The sequence below is a fragment of the Arvicola amphibius genome, chromosome 10 (genome assembly GCF_903992535.2).
Source record: "Arvicola amphibius chromosome 10, mArvAmp1.2, whole genome shotgun sequence".
Taxonomy (NCBI): domain Eukaryota; kingdom Metazoa; phylum Chordata; class Mammalia; order Rodentia; family Cricetidae; genus Arvicola; species Arvicola amphibius.
In genome coordinates this window covers 39,888,986-39,906,371 of record NC_052056.1, presented here as the reverse complement: position 1 = coordinate 39,906,371, position 17,386 = coordinate 39,888,986, and the positions used below count along the sequence as shown (strand labels likewise).

General features: G+C 47.1%; 1 protein-coding gene and 1 long non-coding RNA gene across 5 annotated transcripts in view; one reads left to right on the top strand and one right to left on the bottom strand.

The window, feature by feature from the left end:
* Pla1a (phospholipase A1 member A) overlaps window positions 1-16,751 on the top strand; it is a 34,193-nt gene extending 17,442 nt beyond the window's left edge. Inside the window, exons 4-11 of the mRNA XM_038345228.1 lie at window positions 436-544; window positions 1,234-1,335; window positions 2,958-3,047; window positions 5,608-5,775; window positions 8,442-8,531; window positions 13,065-13,173; window positions 15,626-15,790; window positions 16,337-16,751. Of these exons, the coding sequence (XP_038201156.1) occupies window positions 436-544; window positions 1,234-1,335; window positions 2,958-3,047; window positions 5,608-5,775; window positions 8,442-8,531; window positions 13,065-13,173; window positions 15,626-15,790; window positions 16,337-16,421 (918 nt within the window). The 3' untranslated portion in view covers window positions 16,422-16,751. The remainder of the gene's footprint in view (window positions 1-435; window positions 545-1,233; window positions 1,336-2,957; window positions 3,048-5,607; window positions 5,776-8,441; window positions 8,532-13,064; window positions 13,174-15,625; window positions 15,791-16,336) is intronic.
* On the bottom strand, window positions 299-12,284 carry LOC119824772. 4 transcript variants are annotated; one of them, XR_005287141.1, is made up of 4 exons: window positions 12,253-12,284; window positions 9,536-10,993; window positions 7,783-7,929; window positions 2,349-2,727 (listed from the first exon to the last, which is right to left on the bottom strand). It is a non-coding gene; the product is annotated as an uncharacterized LOC119824772 (long non-coding RNA). The 4 variants fall into 4 exon arrangements; XR_005287142.1 differs by lacking the exons at window positions 2,349-2,727; window positions 7,783-7,929 and adding an exon at window positions 299-607 and having other exon boundaries at window positions 10,000-10,993; XR_005287139.1 differs by lacking the exon at window positions 2,349-2,727 and having other exon boundaries at window positions 7,502-7,929.
* Window positions 16,752-17,386: the final 635 nt, after the last annotated feature.

Below are 17,386 nucleotides of genomic sequence, written 5' to 3'. Positions count from 1 at the left end.
TGTACAGGACGGAGTATCCACAAAGAAAAGGATCCCCCTCTGAGGTCAGAAGCAGGAGCAGAGTCACTCAGGAAGCTGGTGGGTTTTCAGCTTACATCTGGGGCTGGATACTTGGGGTACTGACAGGCAGAGCACTGAACCTCCCCAAGGTCCCCAGGCCCAAGTAAAACATGTCATTGCACAACAAATAGTGAATGCAAAATTTAGTAGTCCCTCACAAGAAGTGACATGGTCATTATATACTTTGTAGTGAGGGAAACTGGGGGTGCAGAGTCCAGAGAGAGGGGGGGGGAGAAAAAGACCAGCGATGGATGGATGAGAGGTCTTTCCTTGTTCTGAAGCATGTGGGTAGAAACAAAGGCCTTTGGTTTCTGGAGCCTCAGGAAAGTCACTGTGGCCCAAGTGGAACCCACTGTTGACCGTTGTCCATTCCAGGAGCTGGGTGTGTCTGAGTCCTCAATCCACATCATTGGTGTCAGTCTTGGGGCTCACGTTGGAGGCATGGTGGGACATTTCTACAAAGGCCAGTTGGGACGGATCACAGGTGAACAATTTCCTCTCTACCCCTCCTTTCGGTGAATACACAGAGAGATTACTTCAGAGATACCTGTGAAGGGAGCAGAGGGGATGCTGAGCCCACATCCTTAAGCTGCTAAAATGGATCTATTGTTTGCATAAAATGGTGTCATTGTTTCATGATCTCCAGTGTCACTATAGGAGCACATGCATTTATTTCTAAACCTTAGTGCACACACTTGTAAAATGGATTGTAATAAAAGATAAATGGGATTTGGTGTGAAAATATCCTTCAGACAGTGTTTACCTGCAAAGACAGAGGGGTTTATAATTCAGTCATCACTCTCAGTCAGTAAGGATGGGGGCTGTCTGGGAAATACTCTACCTTCTTGGTCCTTCAGTTGGACATCTCTGAATCATGACTCATAGAATGCTCCAGAGAGGCCCTATGAGATGAAACCAGTAGGCAGTGCTTTTGCCAAATTGATGATATTGTTATGTTCATTTTAGAGCCAGAAACCAGGCCACACCAGAAAACAATGGAGTGTAGGGTTTCCTGGCTAAAACGGTCCTGGACTGCGTCTTCCAACCCTTGGCTCTGGTTGGATGATTCTGTGAGCTGCACTAGAGGGACTACTGGGGAAGGCAAAGTGTAGGTCTATGGTGTTTCTGGGAGTTGAGAGGAAAAAGGGTCCTAATATCAGTTCGTGTTTATAGGTCTAGATCCTGCTGGACCAGAGTACACCAGAGCCAGCCTGGAGGAACGCTTGGATGCTGGGGATGCCCGCTTTGTGGAAGCCATTCATACAGACACTGACTGTGAGCTGGGTGATGTGCCTGGGATGAGGGAGAGCACATGGGAAGGGGCTAGGATGCTCACATCTAGTGGCGTGGCCTGGCCAGAGAGCCCTGTTCCTGGCAGAGCTTCTGTTTAATAGCGAGGAATGTATCAGGATGATTTTGAAGGGCTCCTCCAGCTCCAAGATCATTCTTTGGCTGTCATTGTTATTGTCCTTGTGACCATGGCCATTAGTAGTTTTATTTTAAGCTCCCAGTGGGCAGGAGGACTCTCACTCACGGACTAAAATTGTTTGTTTAGTAATCTCACCAGTTCAGCACCAAACCCTATGCCGATGGGGCATTGCTGTCTGGATGACAGATGGGAAAATCATGCTGCTTTTTTAGGTTGTCTGTGACTGGTCCCTGAGGACGGGGTGGGGGTATTCCACTCCCCAGACTCACAGGCAGGTCAGGATTTCCCTTTTCCCCAGAGGACAAGCCTCGTCCTAAGTCAAGAGAGAGAATCCCCCTCCCGTAGTTACACGCGCAGGGAAGTTCACCTCCACTCAGTCCAACTTGTCTTTCTGACCCCCTGGGAAAGGAGGGAGACAACCACCCTCATTTCTACCAGAAATCGGATGTCCCTAGGGTATACCCCGTGCCCAGTACTATTGCAGTGAACAAGAGAAACAATGTCAGTTCTTGGCCAAAAGGGCTTACAGTTTAAGGGACAGAGATGCCTGCGTCTTATCCCTTTAGGTCAAAAGACTTCTAGCATCCAAAGCACACAGGCATAAAGAAGCCCATGCAGTGATATTGTCTAATCCCTGTTCCTACCTTCACTGCACAGATACATACCAAGAGCCTACAAGCATCCCCAAACTTACTAAATATGTTTCATGTTAGATTTATAGTTCCCTAGCTTAGGCCTTTCTGACCTTTTGAACTTGGAGTCTTTTCTGTATGGGATTAAAAATAAGGATTCTGCTTATTCAATCAATATTTACTGAGCTAGGTAGCCAGTGCTGAGAATACAACAATGAACAAGGGTATGAAGTTAGGCATCTGCTCATTTATTCGCCCAATAACTATTTATTAGCCATTCACTGTGAGCCAGGTATCATGGTAGGTACCAAGGACTCAGAAGAAAGACAGCAGCAACAGCACAAGGGACAGGAAAACACCTGAAGGCTTCATTTGAGGAAACAGAGCAGATTACAGACTGTTCTTATCACATGCGTGTGGTCATTGCATGTGTGTAAGGAAGGGTGCTGACAGAGGGTAACTGCAGAGGGGACTGCTTCAGCAGGATTGCTGAGCAGGATGTGTGCAGCAGGCAAGGCTCGGTGGAGGAGAATGAATCAGCCTGGGGAAGAGCGAGGAGCAGCAGGACGAAGTCAGGCCTGGATGTGGACTGTGACTTGACTTGTTCTAGAAACAGGAAAGAGAACCGTGTGGTTAAATGTGATGTTTGTTGATCTTACCGGGCAAACCTGGGTATTCTACCAACTGACTCCAGTGTGCTTCCTCTCAAGCATGGTTTGCCTTGTGACATTGCACAACCCATTGGAGTGAGGAGGACACTGACTCCCAGCCACCCTGATGCTGAACCAGGAAAGTATGTCTGAAGCACAAGACTAACAGGGTTCCACCCCTTTCAGATTTGGGTATCCGGATTCCTGTGGGACACGTGGACTACTTCGTCAATGGAGGTCAAGACCAGCCTGGATGTCCCACGTTTTTTCACGCAGGTCAGCGAGCCAGGGAGAGTTAGTATTTACCTGCTCCACAAGCTGAAATTCACCGTGCTTCACCCTGATCAGCCAAGGGTGGGCCACGTGGGGTCTTTCTGATGATGTCTTTAGGTTCTACAGTGTGGGCCACGTGGGGTCTTTCTGATGATGTCTTTATGTTCTACAGTGTGGGCTGCATGGGGTCTTTCTGATGATGCCCTTATGTTCTACAGTGTCTTGCAATTTATTAGTTATCTTTGGAGCCCATTAATTCTGGAGAGTTGTCTCTAATACTGGAAGCTGACCTCATGTTTGTGCGTCATCCCATTTTATGTTATGCTCTGCTATGATCTAACATTGATCAGGCTAATAACACCTATTCCTTCCCAAGATGTGATCTGTGGCAAGATCCACAGGAGTTGCACCCTCTCTAAAATGGAGCTGTGGCATAAGCAAGACATCGGATCAGAGCTTCATGACTGAAGACTCACTTTGCCTAACACTGTACAGTTCTTTTTTCTTTTCTTGTCTTTTTTCTTGTCTTGTCTTTTCTCTCCTCTTCTTTCCTCTCCTATCCTCTTCTTTCTTTTCTTGTTTGTTTGTTTTGAGACAGGGTCTCTTTACGTAGTCATTACTGTCCTGGAACTCACTCTGTAGATCAAGCTGGCCTTGGAACTCACACAGATCCAGCTGCCTCTGCCTCCCGTGTGGTGGAATTAAAGGTATGCACTGCTATACCCAACCTTCAAAATTATCTTAAAGATAATTTTTTAAAACATATTGCCACCTAAATATATTATTTTGGAATTCTCTTTTTGAAAATATTTAGCATGTGTTTTAAATTATAAGTATATTTAAATAACAAATATATTTAATATCTGTTTTAAATAATACTAAATCTATCAAAAGCAAAGCAACAAAGATTGTTCCGCCTTACATTTTTCTTAAGACTAAAATTGATATATTGGCATTTTGTTTGGAAATATTAAATGCTTATTTCTGTATGTTTGTAGTAGTCTCTTATTTCACCAAATTCTTAATATTTTAAGATTCTTTTGTTTGGTTTTGAGGCAATATCTCATGCTATAGCCCAAGCTAATTTCAAACTCCCAACTGTCCTCCTGACTCAGCCTCCTGCACCATCATACCTGACTCCATTTTAAGGATTCTTTTGACAGTTTCTTTATCAAATAAATACTTCTTTGTGCCAGATTTACTGATTTTTAAAAAATGTGCCTCTTAGAAAACTTTATAACACTTCAGCGCTTCTGATCAGGAAGCGGTTTGGTTTCAATGATTTTTAGAAGCTTTTAGTGGCATTTTAATTTATTTATGATGCAGGTTGAGAAGGGGCTAGCTAGCCTGTCTCAATTCCCTGCTACAAGAAGCTTGGCAGTAGAAAACATCCAGGCCATAGGAGAAAAGAATGTGAACACAGTTTATCCTTAATTGTCAGTCCAAAAGAGAATCCCATGGTGCAGGGGTAACCAAATGACCCTAAGGTCCTGTAGCTGTGGCTTACTCCTTACCTTTTAGCTACAGCCTTATGTGGACTGCAGCATGCTTGTGTGTGTGTGTGTGTGTGTGTGTGTTTTGCATGCACAAGAGTGGTTGCAACTTTTAAACAGTAAATAACCAAGACTGGAGATGTGGTTCAGTGGTTAAGAGAACTGGCTGCTCTTCCAAAGGATCCGGGTTCAATTCCCAGCACCTACATAGCAGCTCACAACTGTCTGTAACTCCAAGATCTGACACCCTCACACAGACATGCATGCAGGCAAAAGACATATAATAAAGAAACATCAATGCACATAAAATAAAGTTAAATAAAAGAATAGTAAATAACCACAATAAAATTAAGTTGGGGTAACTGGGTTACTTAGAAAGTTTTTTGGATCAATTTCTGGGCTAGGTGAGTTACAACACATATAATTCAAAAGGCTAACAATGAATGGCTGCTGACTCTAGGCCAGGGGTTCTCAACACGAAGGTTGCAGACCCCTTGGGAGTTGAACAACCCTTTCACAGCGGTCATTTAAGACCATCAGAAATATCAGATGTTTACATTATAATTCAAAACTACAGCTGTGAAGTAAGCAACAAAAATAGTTTATAGATGGGGTCACCGCATCATGAGGAACTGTATTATTAAAGGGTCACAGCATGAGGAAGGCTGAGTACCAGCCACTGCTCTCAATTATCTCTTTGCTGGGTAGGAAAACTGTTTTATGGGTGTTGATGAGGAAGATAGACAGGCAAAGAGGCAACTGTCTCAGTTGTAAGAATGTACCCCCAGCTCTGCATGCTCCCATTTTTCCAGAGAGTTTGCCTACTCACGTAAGACTCAGAATCAAATCAAGCAATTGTCTTGGCAGGCTATGTTTCTCAGGAAAGTTAAAAGTGAAAGAGAGATCGAGGTAACCACGTCCATTAATGTCTCTAAAGTATGGCTCAGGGGGCAGCCCATCTACTCACAGGCTCCTGTGCTCTAAAATCGAGTAGAGGGATAGTAAGTGGCGGGGAGGGAGTTTCCGCTGGTCTAGGCTGAAACTTTGTTGTGGTTGCTGTCTCCTCTCAGGTTACAGTTACCTGATCTGCGATCACATGAGGGCCGTGCATCTCTACATCAGTGCTCTGGACAACACCTGCCCACTGATGGCATTTCCCTGTGCCAGCTACAAGGCCTTCCTGGCTGGAGACTGTCTGGATTGCTTTAACCCATTCTTGCTCTCCTGTCCGAGGATTGGTAAGATCTCATCCCCTTGGCTTCCCTTGGCAATGTAGGGGAGTTCAAGGACTATCTATTCGCCACCTCTTTTGGTTTTAAATAGTTTAAATTAAAAAAAAAACTATTATTTTATATATGAGTGCCTTATTGACATTGTCATTTCTTCTCCCTGCTCCAATGAATCCTGCTCTCCCTCCTTCTGAAATTCAAGACCTCTGGTTCTATAATCTTTATTGTCAAACACACACAAACACTCACACACACACTTACACACTCTCACACACATAGTCACACTCACTCACACACACTTGCACTCACACACACTCTCACACACACAGTCACAATCACTCACACTCCACACACACACACACACACACACACACACACACACACACACACATGCACAAGTCCATTAGTGCTCCTCTTATGGACATGTGCTTAGGACTGATACTTGTGTTGTAGGAAGCCGCTTGTTTGTTCCCAGCTGCCCAGACACGAAATAACCACACAGAAACTGTATTAATAAAATCACTGCTTGGCTTATTAGCTCTAGCTTCTTATTGACTAGCTCTTACGTCTTAATTTAACCCATTTCTAGTAATCTGTGTATTGCCTCGTGGCGGTGGCTTATCAGCAAGGTTCTATCCGGTGTCTGACTCTGGCGAGGCTACATGGCTTCTCTTTGACTCTGCCTTCTTCCTCCCAGTATTCAGTTCAGTCTTCCCCACCTAGCTCTATTCTACCCTATCACAGGCCAAAACAGCTTCTTTATTCACTAACCGATAAAAGCAACACATACATAGAAGGACTTCCCACACCATACTTGGGATTGGTTAACCTATCAGGTAGATTCATCCTTGGAGAAGAATGATTCTCCCCTTCTCAGTCACTGATTGCCTGTAGTTCTTTATGCAGGGGTGAGGTCTTGTGAGATTTCCCATATTGTGTTGGTATGTCGATAGGTGCTGTTGTTGTGCATGCCTTGTTTAGACAACCACATTGTCAGAGCACCTCTGACCTAAGGCCAAGAGTCTACCCATCTGGGAAAAGAACTAACCATGAGTTACTCAGCCTGCTCTCACCTGGAAGATGGCAATTTTTGATTGTTGTCCCCATACCCTTTTAAGTGATCCCTGATGTCATGCTGCTCTGTGTGTGTGTGCCTGGTAGGGATTCCCAGAGCTGCACACAGGTCATCTTTAGAAGTGGGAGATTGTGGTGGCCACAGGACATCTGGGAAAGGGGCAGTGACTAATTGCTGGGCAGCTCAAGCGTGTTTCTGTATGATCCAGACCAGGAAAGACACTAAGGAAGCTGAGCAATGAGGCTTCTACCCACTCCCGTGGAGACCACTGTACCTCATATCCTGGGGGCAAAACTCTAGGGAAAATATCGCTCTTTCCTGTTTCTACAGTTTTCCGCTCCCTACCATCGCTGGCTGCCACTCAGAACACTGAAACGTGTCACTGCTTATACAGTGACATGGTAGTAGCCTGGTAAAAGGAAGACAGTGAAGTGGGATTTTCCGCTGTGTGCTGTGAATATGCTTTATTACCATTGGTCAATAAAGAAGCTGCTTTGGCCTATAGCAGGGAAGAATATAGCAAGACAGGAAATCCAAGCAGAGATAGAGGAGGAAGGAAGGTGGAGTCAGGGAGATGCCATGTAGCTGCTAAAGGAGAAGAAAGATGCTGGAACCATACCAGTAGGCCACAGCCTCATAGATTAATGGAAATGGGTTAATTTAAGATATAAGAGTTAGCTAGAAAGACACCTAAGCCGTTGGTCAAACAGTGTTGTAATTAACACAGTTTTGTGTGATTATTTGGGTATGGGCGACCAGGAAATGAACGAGCAGCCTCCACTTACAAGATAGTGTGCGTAACAACACACACCAGCATTGTGTCCTCCCGCATGGACAAATGTCTGGCCTCCCTTTTGAGGTGGTTTAACAGCTGCTTCCCACTGCCCAGCTTTTTTCTCTGTTCTCCCTCACACTGAACATCAGAGATGCTGGCCACATACCCTTCCGAGTGTATTATCCAAGGTTCTTCACCCTGCAGGTCATTGTCCTAAGTTTGATCTCATTCCTGAGCATGCTCTATCCAACTGTCATCTTCCAGTCTTTGGAGCAACAGGATCCAGGTGCCATTAAAGCAGCTATGATATGAACTGGTTTTCAAGTTAGACACAAAACATTACGTTTCTTACAATTACCTGCCAAGAATGAGTCAGATGAGGGCAATGACACGGCTCAGCAGCCATCAAACCTGAAAACCTGGATCCCACCCCCAGGATCCACATGGCGGAATCAGAGAATTGGCTACCTAACCTACCATAAGCTATTTCCTGACCTTCACGTGTGTGTGGTAGCTTGCAAGTGTCCCTGATTCCCCCGACACCCCCACAGACAAATAAACAAATTTTAAAAGAAAATAAATGAATGTGTGGAACAACCTGGAGAATGCACTTCTTGTTGACGTTCGTGTTTACACCCCATTGGACTTTCTTTGACTCTTGGGGCTCATCACACAGTGTGAGACAGAACACAGGAGATAGAACAAACGTGCAGTCGAGTATCTGCAGAACATAGGGAGCGTGAGTGAGTCCACACCTGCCTGGAAACTGTAGGTCCTGGAAATGACCTTCTCATAGCTATGCCATCTTTGCTTCTTTATTTCCAGGATTGGTGGAACAAGGCGGTGTCAAGATCGAGCCACTCCCCAAGGAAGTGAGAGTGTATCTCCTGACTACATCTAGGGTCCCATACTGTGGTGAGCAGGGAGGAAAAAGGAATACTTGTGCTAGAGGGAGGTTGGGGATGTCCAGGCTTCCCATGTGGGTTGCATGCAGCCCAGTGTAGGAGTCCAGATGGGCGGTGATGGGTTTGGGCAGAGATATTCTGGGAGGTAGTCTCTGGCAGAACCAGAACTGTGAGAATGAATCCAAGCAATGCCACAACAGGGAGGACTTAGGACTCAAGAACATCTCTCTGATTGCGTTTTCTCTCTCCTTCCTCTCCCCACTGAAATATGTGCCCAACTAGTTATGATAGTGCACACTTTTAATCCCGGCACCCAGAATACAGAAACAGGAGGATCTCTGAGTGTGAGGCCAGCCTGGTCTACAGAGTGAGTGCCAGGACAGCCAGGGATATGCAGAGGAGGCCAAGATGAAAGGAAGGAGGGAGGGAGGAAGGAAGGAAGGAAGGAAGGAAGGAAGGAAGGAAGGAAGGAAGAAGAAGAAGAAGAAAGAGAGGAAGGAAGGAAGGAAGGAAGGAAGGAAGGAAGGAAGGAAGGAAGGAAAGGAAGGAAAGGAAGAAAGGAACAAAGGAAGACATTTGCTTCTTTCCTAGGGGTACCCCTGACTCTGGGATACCCGACTTGTGCCATCCTCTAAACGTCTTTCCCCCTGCTGGTGCCCACACTACACACCTCACATTCTAGCGAACCTTCTGGGTCAGAACCCCTGAGGAGTTCATAACCTCTGCCCCCTTCTCCTTCATAGACACAGTCCAGCTGTTCACAGATACTGCTTGCTGCTTTCCTTTGAAGCAAAGATGCCAATGATTACAAAACGTGCAAACTTAAAGTAAAAGTTAGTCTTGGAATCAATGAAATATATAGACACTAAGCCATGCTCTTCCTGCGCCATTTGTAGCTTCCCGGGGGTGACTATATTTCCCAGTTTGTGTTCATTGTCTTGGGGCCCTCCTGCCTGCTCCGCGGTGTGTACAGGACAAAAATATGCTAACTTGGATGATAAATTATATAGTCACCTTAATTTGAGCTGATTTTCTCATTAGCTTGTGTTGCATTGTTGGAGAGACCTATGTGACGACAGCCTTCCATTTACCGGAAAGGTCCAGTGTCATGGGATTTGCAGCTCAAAGCTCAGACTCTGTGGCCACACAGGCCTGGATTTGAATCTTAGCTTCTCTGCTTTCCAGTTGAGTAACTAGGAGTGAGTTACTTCACCTTTCTGAAACCCAATATCCTGCTGTGGAAAATGGGAACAATCACAGTACCCACACGCAAGAGTCAATTGTGTGTGAGAGCAAACTAGGGTGGAGGACGTCAGTGGCGCGGTGACTCAGAGCCAGGCACCTAATCCTTCCCTTCCCTCAGGCAGGGAATCCGAGACCTAGATGATGATGTTTTGAGCTCCACAGATATAGCTATGTCTGAGGAGCATAGTGGTCTCCGTCAGGTTTCTATGACAGGAGGTTCTGAGAGGCAGTACCTGAGACACACAGCCGGGTGAGGAAATCAGGATTCAACACCAGGTCTTCTGACCTGGTGACATGGAAAGCCACGTCACCTCACGCCACCACCCTCGGTTCCTTGTTCCTTCTTCTTGTCACTCTCCTGGCAGCAGTGCCATCAGAGGCCAACAGGAAGGCTGTGGTGTGTAGTGGCAGAAGCAGTGCTTCTGAGACCAGATGACCTGGCTTCTCATTCCAGTCAGGGAAAGTTGGCAGCAACGTGAACAGGCTCCTCTGTCTGCGTAGCTAAGAATACACTGGGTAGGGAAGCCTGGGGAAGCTTGGGGGTTCTGGGCTTCTTAAAGGTCCCCGCTGAGGCCATGACAGACCTGTATATTTCTGGTTTCATGTTGTTGCAAACCCCCAGCAACACAGTTCTATCTGTTCAAACACTACAGAGGGACGCAGGCAGGAAAATAGCCAGTGTGGACGGACGCCTGCTTGCTCCCGGACTCTGAACCTTTCTAAGGACAAACACAGGGTACCACCCTTGCTCTAGGCCAAGCAAGTCTGTATCACTTAACTAGGCTTCAGTGGGGCCACGGGCCAGCTCCAGCTCTCCAGACACTCTCAGGCCATCACGGTGCTGGGCACCCACACTCAGCCTGTGTCCACTTCAGCCGTGCTCTTCAGAACGGTTGCCACTCCTCCCCTCTTGATTTCTGCCGGGCATGTGCCCAGCAAGGGCTGATCTTCTACCCAATCATGGTTTTAAAAACAGTGTTAGTTTTCCCTTGTAGAACGGCTTTTCAGTCCGTTGCATCTTTACCGTTGGCATGTAAGGCAATGGAGGGACAAAGAGCTTCCGTGTTTAGACAAGATGGCACAGCTTGCCAGCATCAGGGCCTGGCCTTAGGTTCCTGCCCTCTGACCACCCACTCAGGGCTCAGTGTGCCACTCTCTGAGTCATCTTCCTGTGCCAGTTCCTATTCACCCAGCAACAGTCCAGGCCCTCCTTGGGTTTCTAGGGCACTGCGGAGAAGAGAAAAACAGAACTGAAAGAAAACGTCTTGGCAAACATAGAAAGAGATGGCATATACTTCATGTTAAATTTGACCCCCTGAAGTTTTCATAAGTCAGCCAACTTCTGCACCACAAATATCCAGCCCTATTCAGAAACCTTACCCATTCCACAGCAATTCACACAGAACTGACAGAAGTCATGTGACACTGAATGTCCTTCTCTTTGGAGGGGACAGGATCACAGGGTTTTGTCTCATGAGCTCATAGTATGTTGGCACTTGTCAAGGAGTCTGTTCCTAAGCCCGCTGGGATGCCACGGCTTCTCTAACTTAAGCCTCGGTAGCTGTGTCCATTGGCTCTTTCCCCAACGGTCAGATGAGAGAGCACAGGTCGGGAAGGGTGAAGGATTGCATCTCTAACTATCTTCCCATCATGGAAGGAGCCAGGGCAACCAATGGAGACCAAAGTAACTGCAAAGTGCTCTCAGGTGCCCCTTAATAAAGAGAGAGAATGTGTTAGTGGCATTACAGTCTGTCCTTACCCTCCCCTCCTTATCAGACAGTCGGCAGGTCCTTATTATTTCACGTCACCATGAGCCAAGATGCTCACCTAGTCTATGTTGATGATACCCGCCTTGAGAGCCCTAGCACCTGTACTGCTCAAGGGAGGGTCAAAGTAACAGCCACGACACTGTGCGTGGGAGGGGGAGAGGGGTGCTGCTTTTTGTTAAATAAGTTGTTTATTTAGCATATGTCCTTGTCTGTGCTATTATAACAAAATATCCACGCCTGGGAGATTTACGGAGAACAGGAATCTACTTTCTCAGCCTTCTGGAGACCAGAAAGGCCAAGGTCAAGACATTGATATTTGGTGTCTGAGGACTGTTCTCTTTGCTTCCAGGATGGCATCTTGCTGCTGCCACTGGGTCTTAATAGAGTGTAGAAGAGCCCAAAGGTCCCTAGATAAGTCCTTCCATCCCTTTTGTGGGGTACTGATCTATTCAGGAAGGCTCTGGGGCTCTCGTTGAACCTGATTGGCTAACAGCACACCAGAAAGATCTGGAGATCTGCCTGTCCCACCCCTACCAATTCCATAGCAGTGGGGTTTCTGGCAAGTGCTGCCACACCCTGCCTTTTGCATGGTTGTTGGGGCTCCAAACACAGGTCCTCATGTGAAGCGTGGCGGTCGGGCAGAGATTGGAAATAACCAAAAATAGCCTTGTTCGAATGAATCAGTTTTAATAAAGGGAGCAAGTGGGGTACACTTACAGAGCCAAGGTTCCAGCGAAGAGCAGAGAACCAGAGGGGAGGGGCTTACCAAAACCCAGTTCTTTTAAAGGCATTTTTTGCCCTGGAGCGGCCACGCCCCTCAGACAAGGGATTGGTCAGCCTCCCCAACACTCCTGCTTTCACAACACTTGCCGTCTCCCCAGGGATGATGTTTAAATGTGACTTTGGGGGGTGCCGACATTCAAACAATAGCAGTATATGAAGATTCCTCTTGGGTAGTCTCAAAATTCCATTACTGCCATCAAGATGGGTTAGTGGGTAAATGTGACTCTTGTCAAGCTTCCTGACTAAGTTATTGCCTGAAGTCCAGATGGAGGAGGGGAGAACCAATTACTGCAAGTTGTATTCCAATTTCCACAGGCACCACATGGCACACACACACACACACACACACACACACACACACACACACCCCAAGTAAATTCAAATGCAATTTTGTAAACATTACATCATTGCAATAAGGTCACCAAACAGGGAGGAGTGAACCACTCTTGCATGACAAGCAATAATTAAAAACCAACACTTCCTACGTGTCCCCTAGGCGAGGACCCTGTCCTCAGGACTTTGCACACATTGATTCACCCCGTCCTCACTCCGGCCTGTGGGATAACTAACCACTTACACTTTAGGAACTCTGCCTTTGAGAAAGTGAAGGATTCGTGATAGCTAGCAACCTGTGCCTCTCACAATGCCTTGGAGCTAGAGAATCCCAGCGGTGCCCTGCTCTGTGGGTCTTTTCCCTCTGGCAACTGTGCTGTCTGCCGAGCCATTGCCGTGCTTTGGTTTCCTAGTGCATCACAGTCTCGTGGAATTTCATTTGAAGGAGAAGAGAAAGAAGGACACCAGCATCGAGGTCACCTTTCTTAGCGTCGGTACTACTTCCTCAGTCAAGATCACCATGTACGTAAGTGTCCCATACGGCTAAACCCATCTTTCACGTGTATTTACACCCAGGCCAGGCACAGTGTGATGGCTAAAGGCTGGGCCTAGCCCACCAAGCTGGGGACAGTGCCCACCATAGATCTACTCACAGACACAAGCTGTGGGTTTGGGACTGGCACTCCCCTCCCCCCAAGCACAGTGTATTCAGATGCTGAGAAGCAAGGCTAGTGGGCAAAGGTGATGAGTAAGCAGTAATCCAGCTCTGAGCAGGAACTGTTTTAGGGATAGCAACAGGAAGGAGAGCGTCAGCCACAATCCCTTGCAGGGGTCACTGGAGTCTGAAGAGCCTCTCCATAGAGGAGGTGCAGGACGGAGTCAGTTGCCTGAACGGAACCTAAGGCCAGTTAGGTATGAGGCTAGAGTCCAAAGGGGTGATTTCAGTGAATGGAACCAGATCTGATCATTTCCGTTCCTCTGGGGGGCAGATTTGGGTCACAGAAGGTGGTGGGACCAGACTTGGATCCAGAAAACAAAGAACGACAAATTCAGGAGGCTACAAGCCTGGCAGGGGATGGGAAGTCCGTAACAAGGTCTATGTTTCTTTACAAAGCAACTGGGTTAAGTTACTCACAAACCAGCAGCAAACTGTCTTGTCATATATCACTGGTTCTGTCAGGGTCCAGTCAGAAAAGAAGAGCTGATGACCCCAAAAGGGATGTGACAGAGGAAACTAATCACAACTGCACTGGGGAAACTGAGGGAGATGGGAGGCAGGGGAGCCAGGGAAGAGATGACCACAGTAGGGGCAACTGGGCAAAGCCAGAGGACTGCCTCCCATGGAGGTGGAGGCTGCTGGGCAGGAGCCGGAGCTCTGGAGCTCCGCAGTCCTAAGGGTGGCCCTTCCACAAGTCCTGCCCAACCCAGAGGCCCTCAGAGGCCTATGCCCACCTCTCAGTGTCAGCCCTTGCCAGAATCTGCTGAGCAAGTAACTGCAGACAAAGGTTTGCAGAGTGAACTCAATGCAAACGGGAAACGATCCGCGAACACACCTTTAAACAGTCCCTGGTTCCCTGTACGGAAGCTCTGAGAGCACAGACAGCGCCCAAGTGGGTTCAAGGGTGTCACAAGAGGAACGAAGGATTTGCAGCAGTGAGCTGGACAGCAGGTTAGTGAGAACCTGACACGCAGGTGTGTCTGGAAGAGAAAGCCAAGCCGTGGGGTCTGAAACAAGAGAAGGCTGGAGAGACAAATCAGGTTGGAAGGACAAATCAGAGGTCGGGGAGCCCTAGAGCACACAGGAGAGTGACCCATGTCAGCTCTGGGTGGGGAAACATTCTCAGGCTGCCCTGCTGAACTGTGCAATGAGAGAAGACAAGTTCCACCAGGAAGAGATCGTTTCCTGAGCTCCCAGACATCCAGCCACCGGGCCAAGTTCTATCTGTCAACACTGGCCCTTCTGGACAGCGCTCAGTGGACCTTACTAATGCTCAGCCTTCACTCCCAAAGGAAGCTGCCTGCCTCTTCAAGAAAGACACAGAATGCATTTGCTTTAGCCTTCACTTATTTTTTTAAATTAAAATATCAGAAATAAGAAAGATGTCTTCCGGGAAGAAGTGTGTTCTTTCCCTACTTTCTATTGCTTTGTAAAGCCCCAAGATTTCCTTTCAGTTGGAGAATTTACCCAGGCCAAGCCGCCCACACGAAGCATCTTTCCTATTCCATATATATATGGAATATATATGTATATATATATTGATATAAGCAGTTTCTTAAAGGGAGCCACCCTGCTTTTCTCTGGCATATTATAAAACACTTCTGATCAGTGCAGCTTTTCTACTTAGAGTCTTCCTGCAAAATGAGGAAACTAATTGTAGCTAATTCTAGATGAGAAAACACACCAAGAAGACACCATTACTCTGAAAACAGAAAGAAAAAGGAAACTGGCCTGGCCTATATCACCTGCTGCGATACAGAGAAGCAACTGTACCCTGTTTCACTCCCTCTTTCTCAGAGCCCAACTGTACCCTGTTCTACTCCCTCTTTCTTAGAGCCCCCACTGCCTCAGAGGCCAGGGGGAAGAACACAGTCCACTGCCCAGGCCCCAGGCGACCAGCTCCTCCCACACCACAAGCCAGGGAAGCATCTCTCTTTGAGAAAGGGGCTATTTTAGGAGTCTTGAACCCGAGTGACCTCAATGGACAGCTAAGGGATCACGTGTGAAGTCCCTTAAAAAATTTATTGACTTTCCAATAATTAGGAAAAAAAAGTAACAAGTATTTCCTGTGTTGTGTTCAAAATTGTTAGTCTGTGGGCAGCGGGGCCAGTGAGGGTTACACAAAATGTCTCCCTCTTCAAGGAGCCAGTGCCCCTGCATGACAGCCACCCAGGTTTACCAGCAGGGCCCCTTGGATCAAAGGGGAAGTAAAGTTCAGGGGTTCAGCGCCTCATCCCCTTCCTCTTTTCCTTCCAGACCCAGAGAGCAACTTGAAGGGAGAGGAGTCATTGCCCACCCCGACCCGCAGTGCCAGATAAGCCAAGTGAAACTCATGCTCCAAGTTCCCAGCCGGGTTTGGAAAAAAGACAGGACTCCTATCGTAGGAACTTTCTGCACTGCCCCCCTGCCGGTCAATGACAGGTGAGTCACAGAGCTCCACCCCCCAGGCATTCCCAAAGCCACACCAAGTACGGTTATGGACAACTAAGGGTGTTGTTTGATGAAGCCCAACCTCGCGTTAGTGATAGCCATCTTAGAAGAGGGATTGACTAAGAGCCTGGGCTTTCCTGAATCTTCTGTAGGGGCCTATTGAGTTGAGAGTTCTAGGGAGGAATCTTTAATTCTCCTCCCTACTTTAATACATGAAACTTTCACATCTGCTTTATGCAATTGGTTTCAGTTAAGATTCTATCAGAACATTTATCATGGTGCATTTCTCCTCCCTCGGCCTCTACTTCAACTGTGTCATTGGCGATGCTCTTCGGTGTGGGGTCTAGAATCTAAGAGCAGGCGTTTCCATGATTAGCCTTCCCACCTTATGATTAGCATCCAGAGGACAGAAATAGTCTTTCTTGTAGGCAGATGTAGACTTCATTCACTAGACATGGGGGATAGGAAAAGCCATACAACTTCTAGCTCTTTCTCCTGGTAACCAAGGACCTGCCTTCCGTTGCTCTTCCCATACAGCAAGAAGACAGTCTGCATATCTGAGCCAGTGAGTCTGCGAGCAAGCACGCCTATTTTTCAGGACCTGAAAATAGCCTGTGCGTAGCCCAAACCTACGCAGGAGGCAGTGGCCTGGAGTTTTTTGAGGGCAGTGTGGCAGGAGCTATGCTTGTGGGCACCTTATTCCACTCCTCTCCTACTAAGGAGGAAGGCCAAGTTCGGGATGGTTTTCCCCATAAGCAGTTGCTGTGGAGGGGACAGATGACTCACCTTACAGAACCTGATCTCCATCCACGGCTTCCACAGTTTTACATAGACACCATTTCAGCCTCCCCGTTTCTACACAGCTGCAACTGTCTCATATCCTTAGGTATTTATACTTATTGGAAAACATACGCAGAGAAATGTTTTAAATAAACTATATGGAATATCTGAATCATTTTGGTTATTTTGTTGAAATGTAATATTCTACTACTACTATTACAACACAGTTATTTACAGGACCACAGAGATGACTCATTCATGTGAATGCACACTCACACACACCACACACACCACACACATTCTCACACACCCCCCACACCCCTCACACCACACATACCACACACACTCATACACATCACACCCACACCACACCCACACACTCATACACACCACACACACCACACACACCACACACTCACACACACACTCATACACATCACACCCACACCACACCCACACACCCACACCACACACTCACACATCACACACTCACACACACACCACACACTCACATACACACACACCACACACACATTCTCACACACACAAACCCCACACCCCCCACACCACACTCACCACACACACACACATCACACACTCTCACACACACCACACACACATTCCCACACCACACACTCACACACATACACCATACACCACGCACACACATTGAGTATTTAAGCAAATACATGCTTTTAAAAATGAAAAAGCGCAGAGGATGTGCAGTTCACCTTGGGAGAAAACGTTCATTCTGCAATGGACAGGGACACACAATAAGAACTTGTCCCAGAAACAAAACAAAACAAC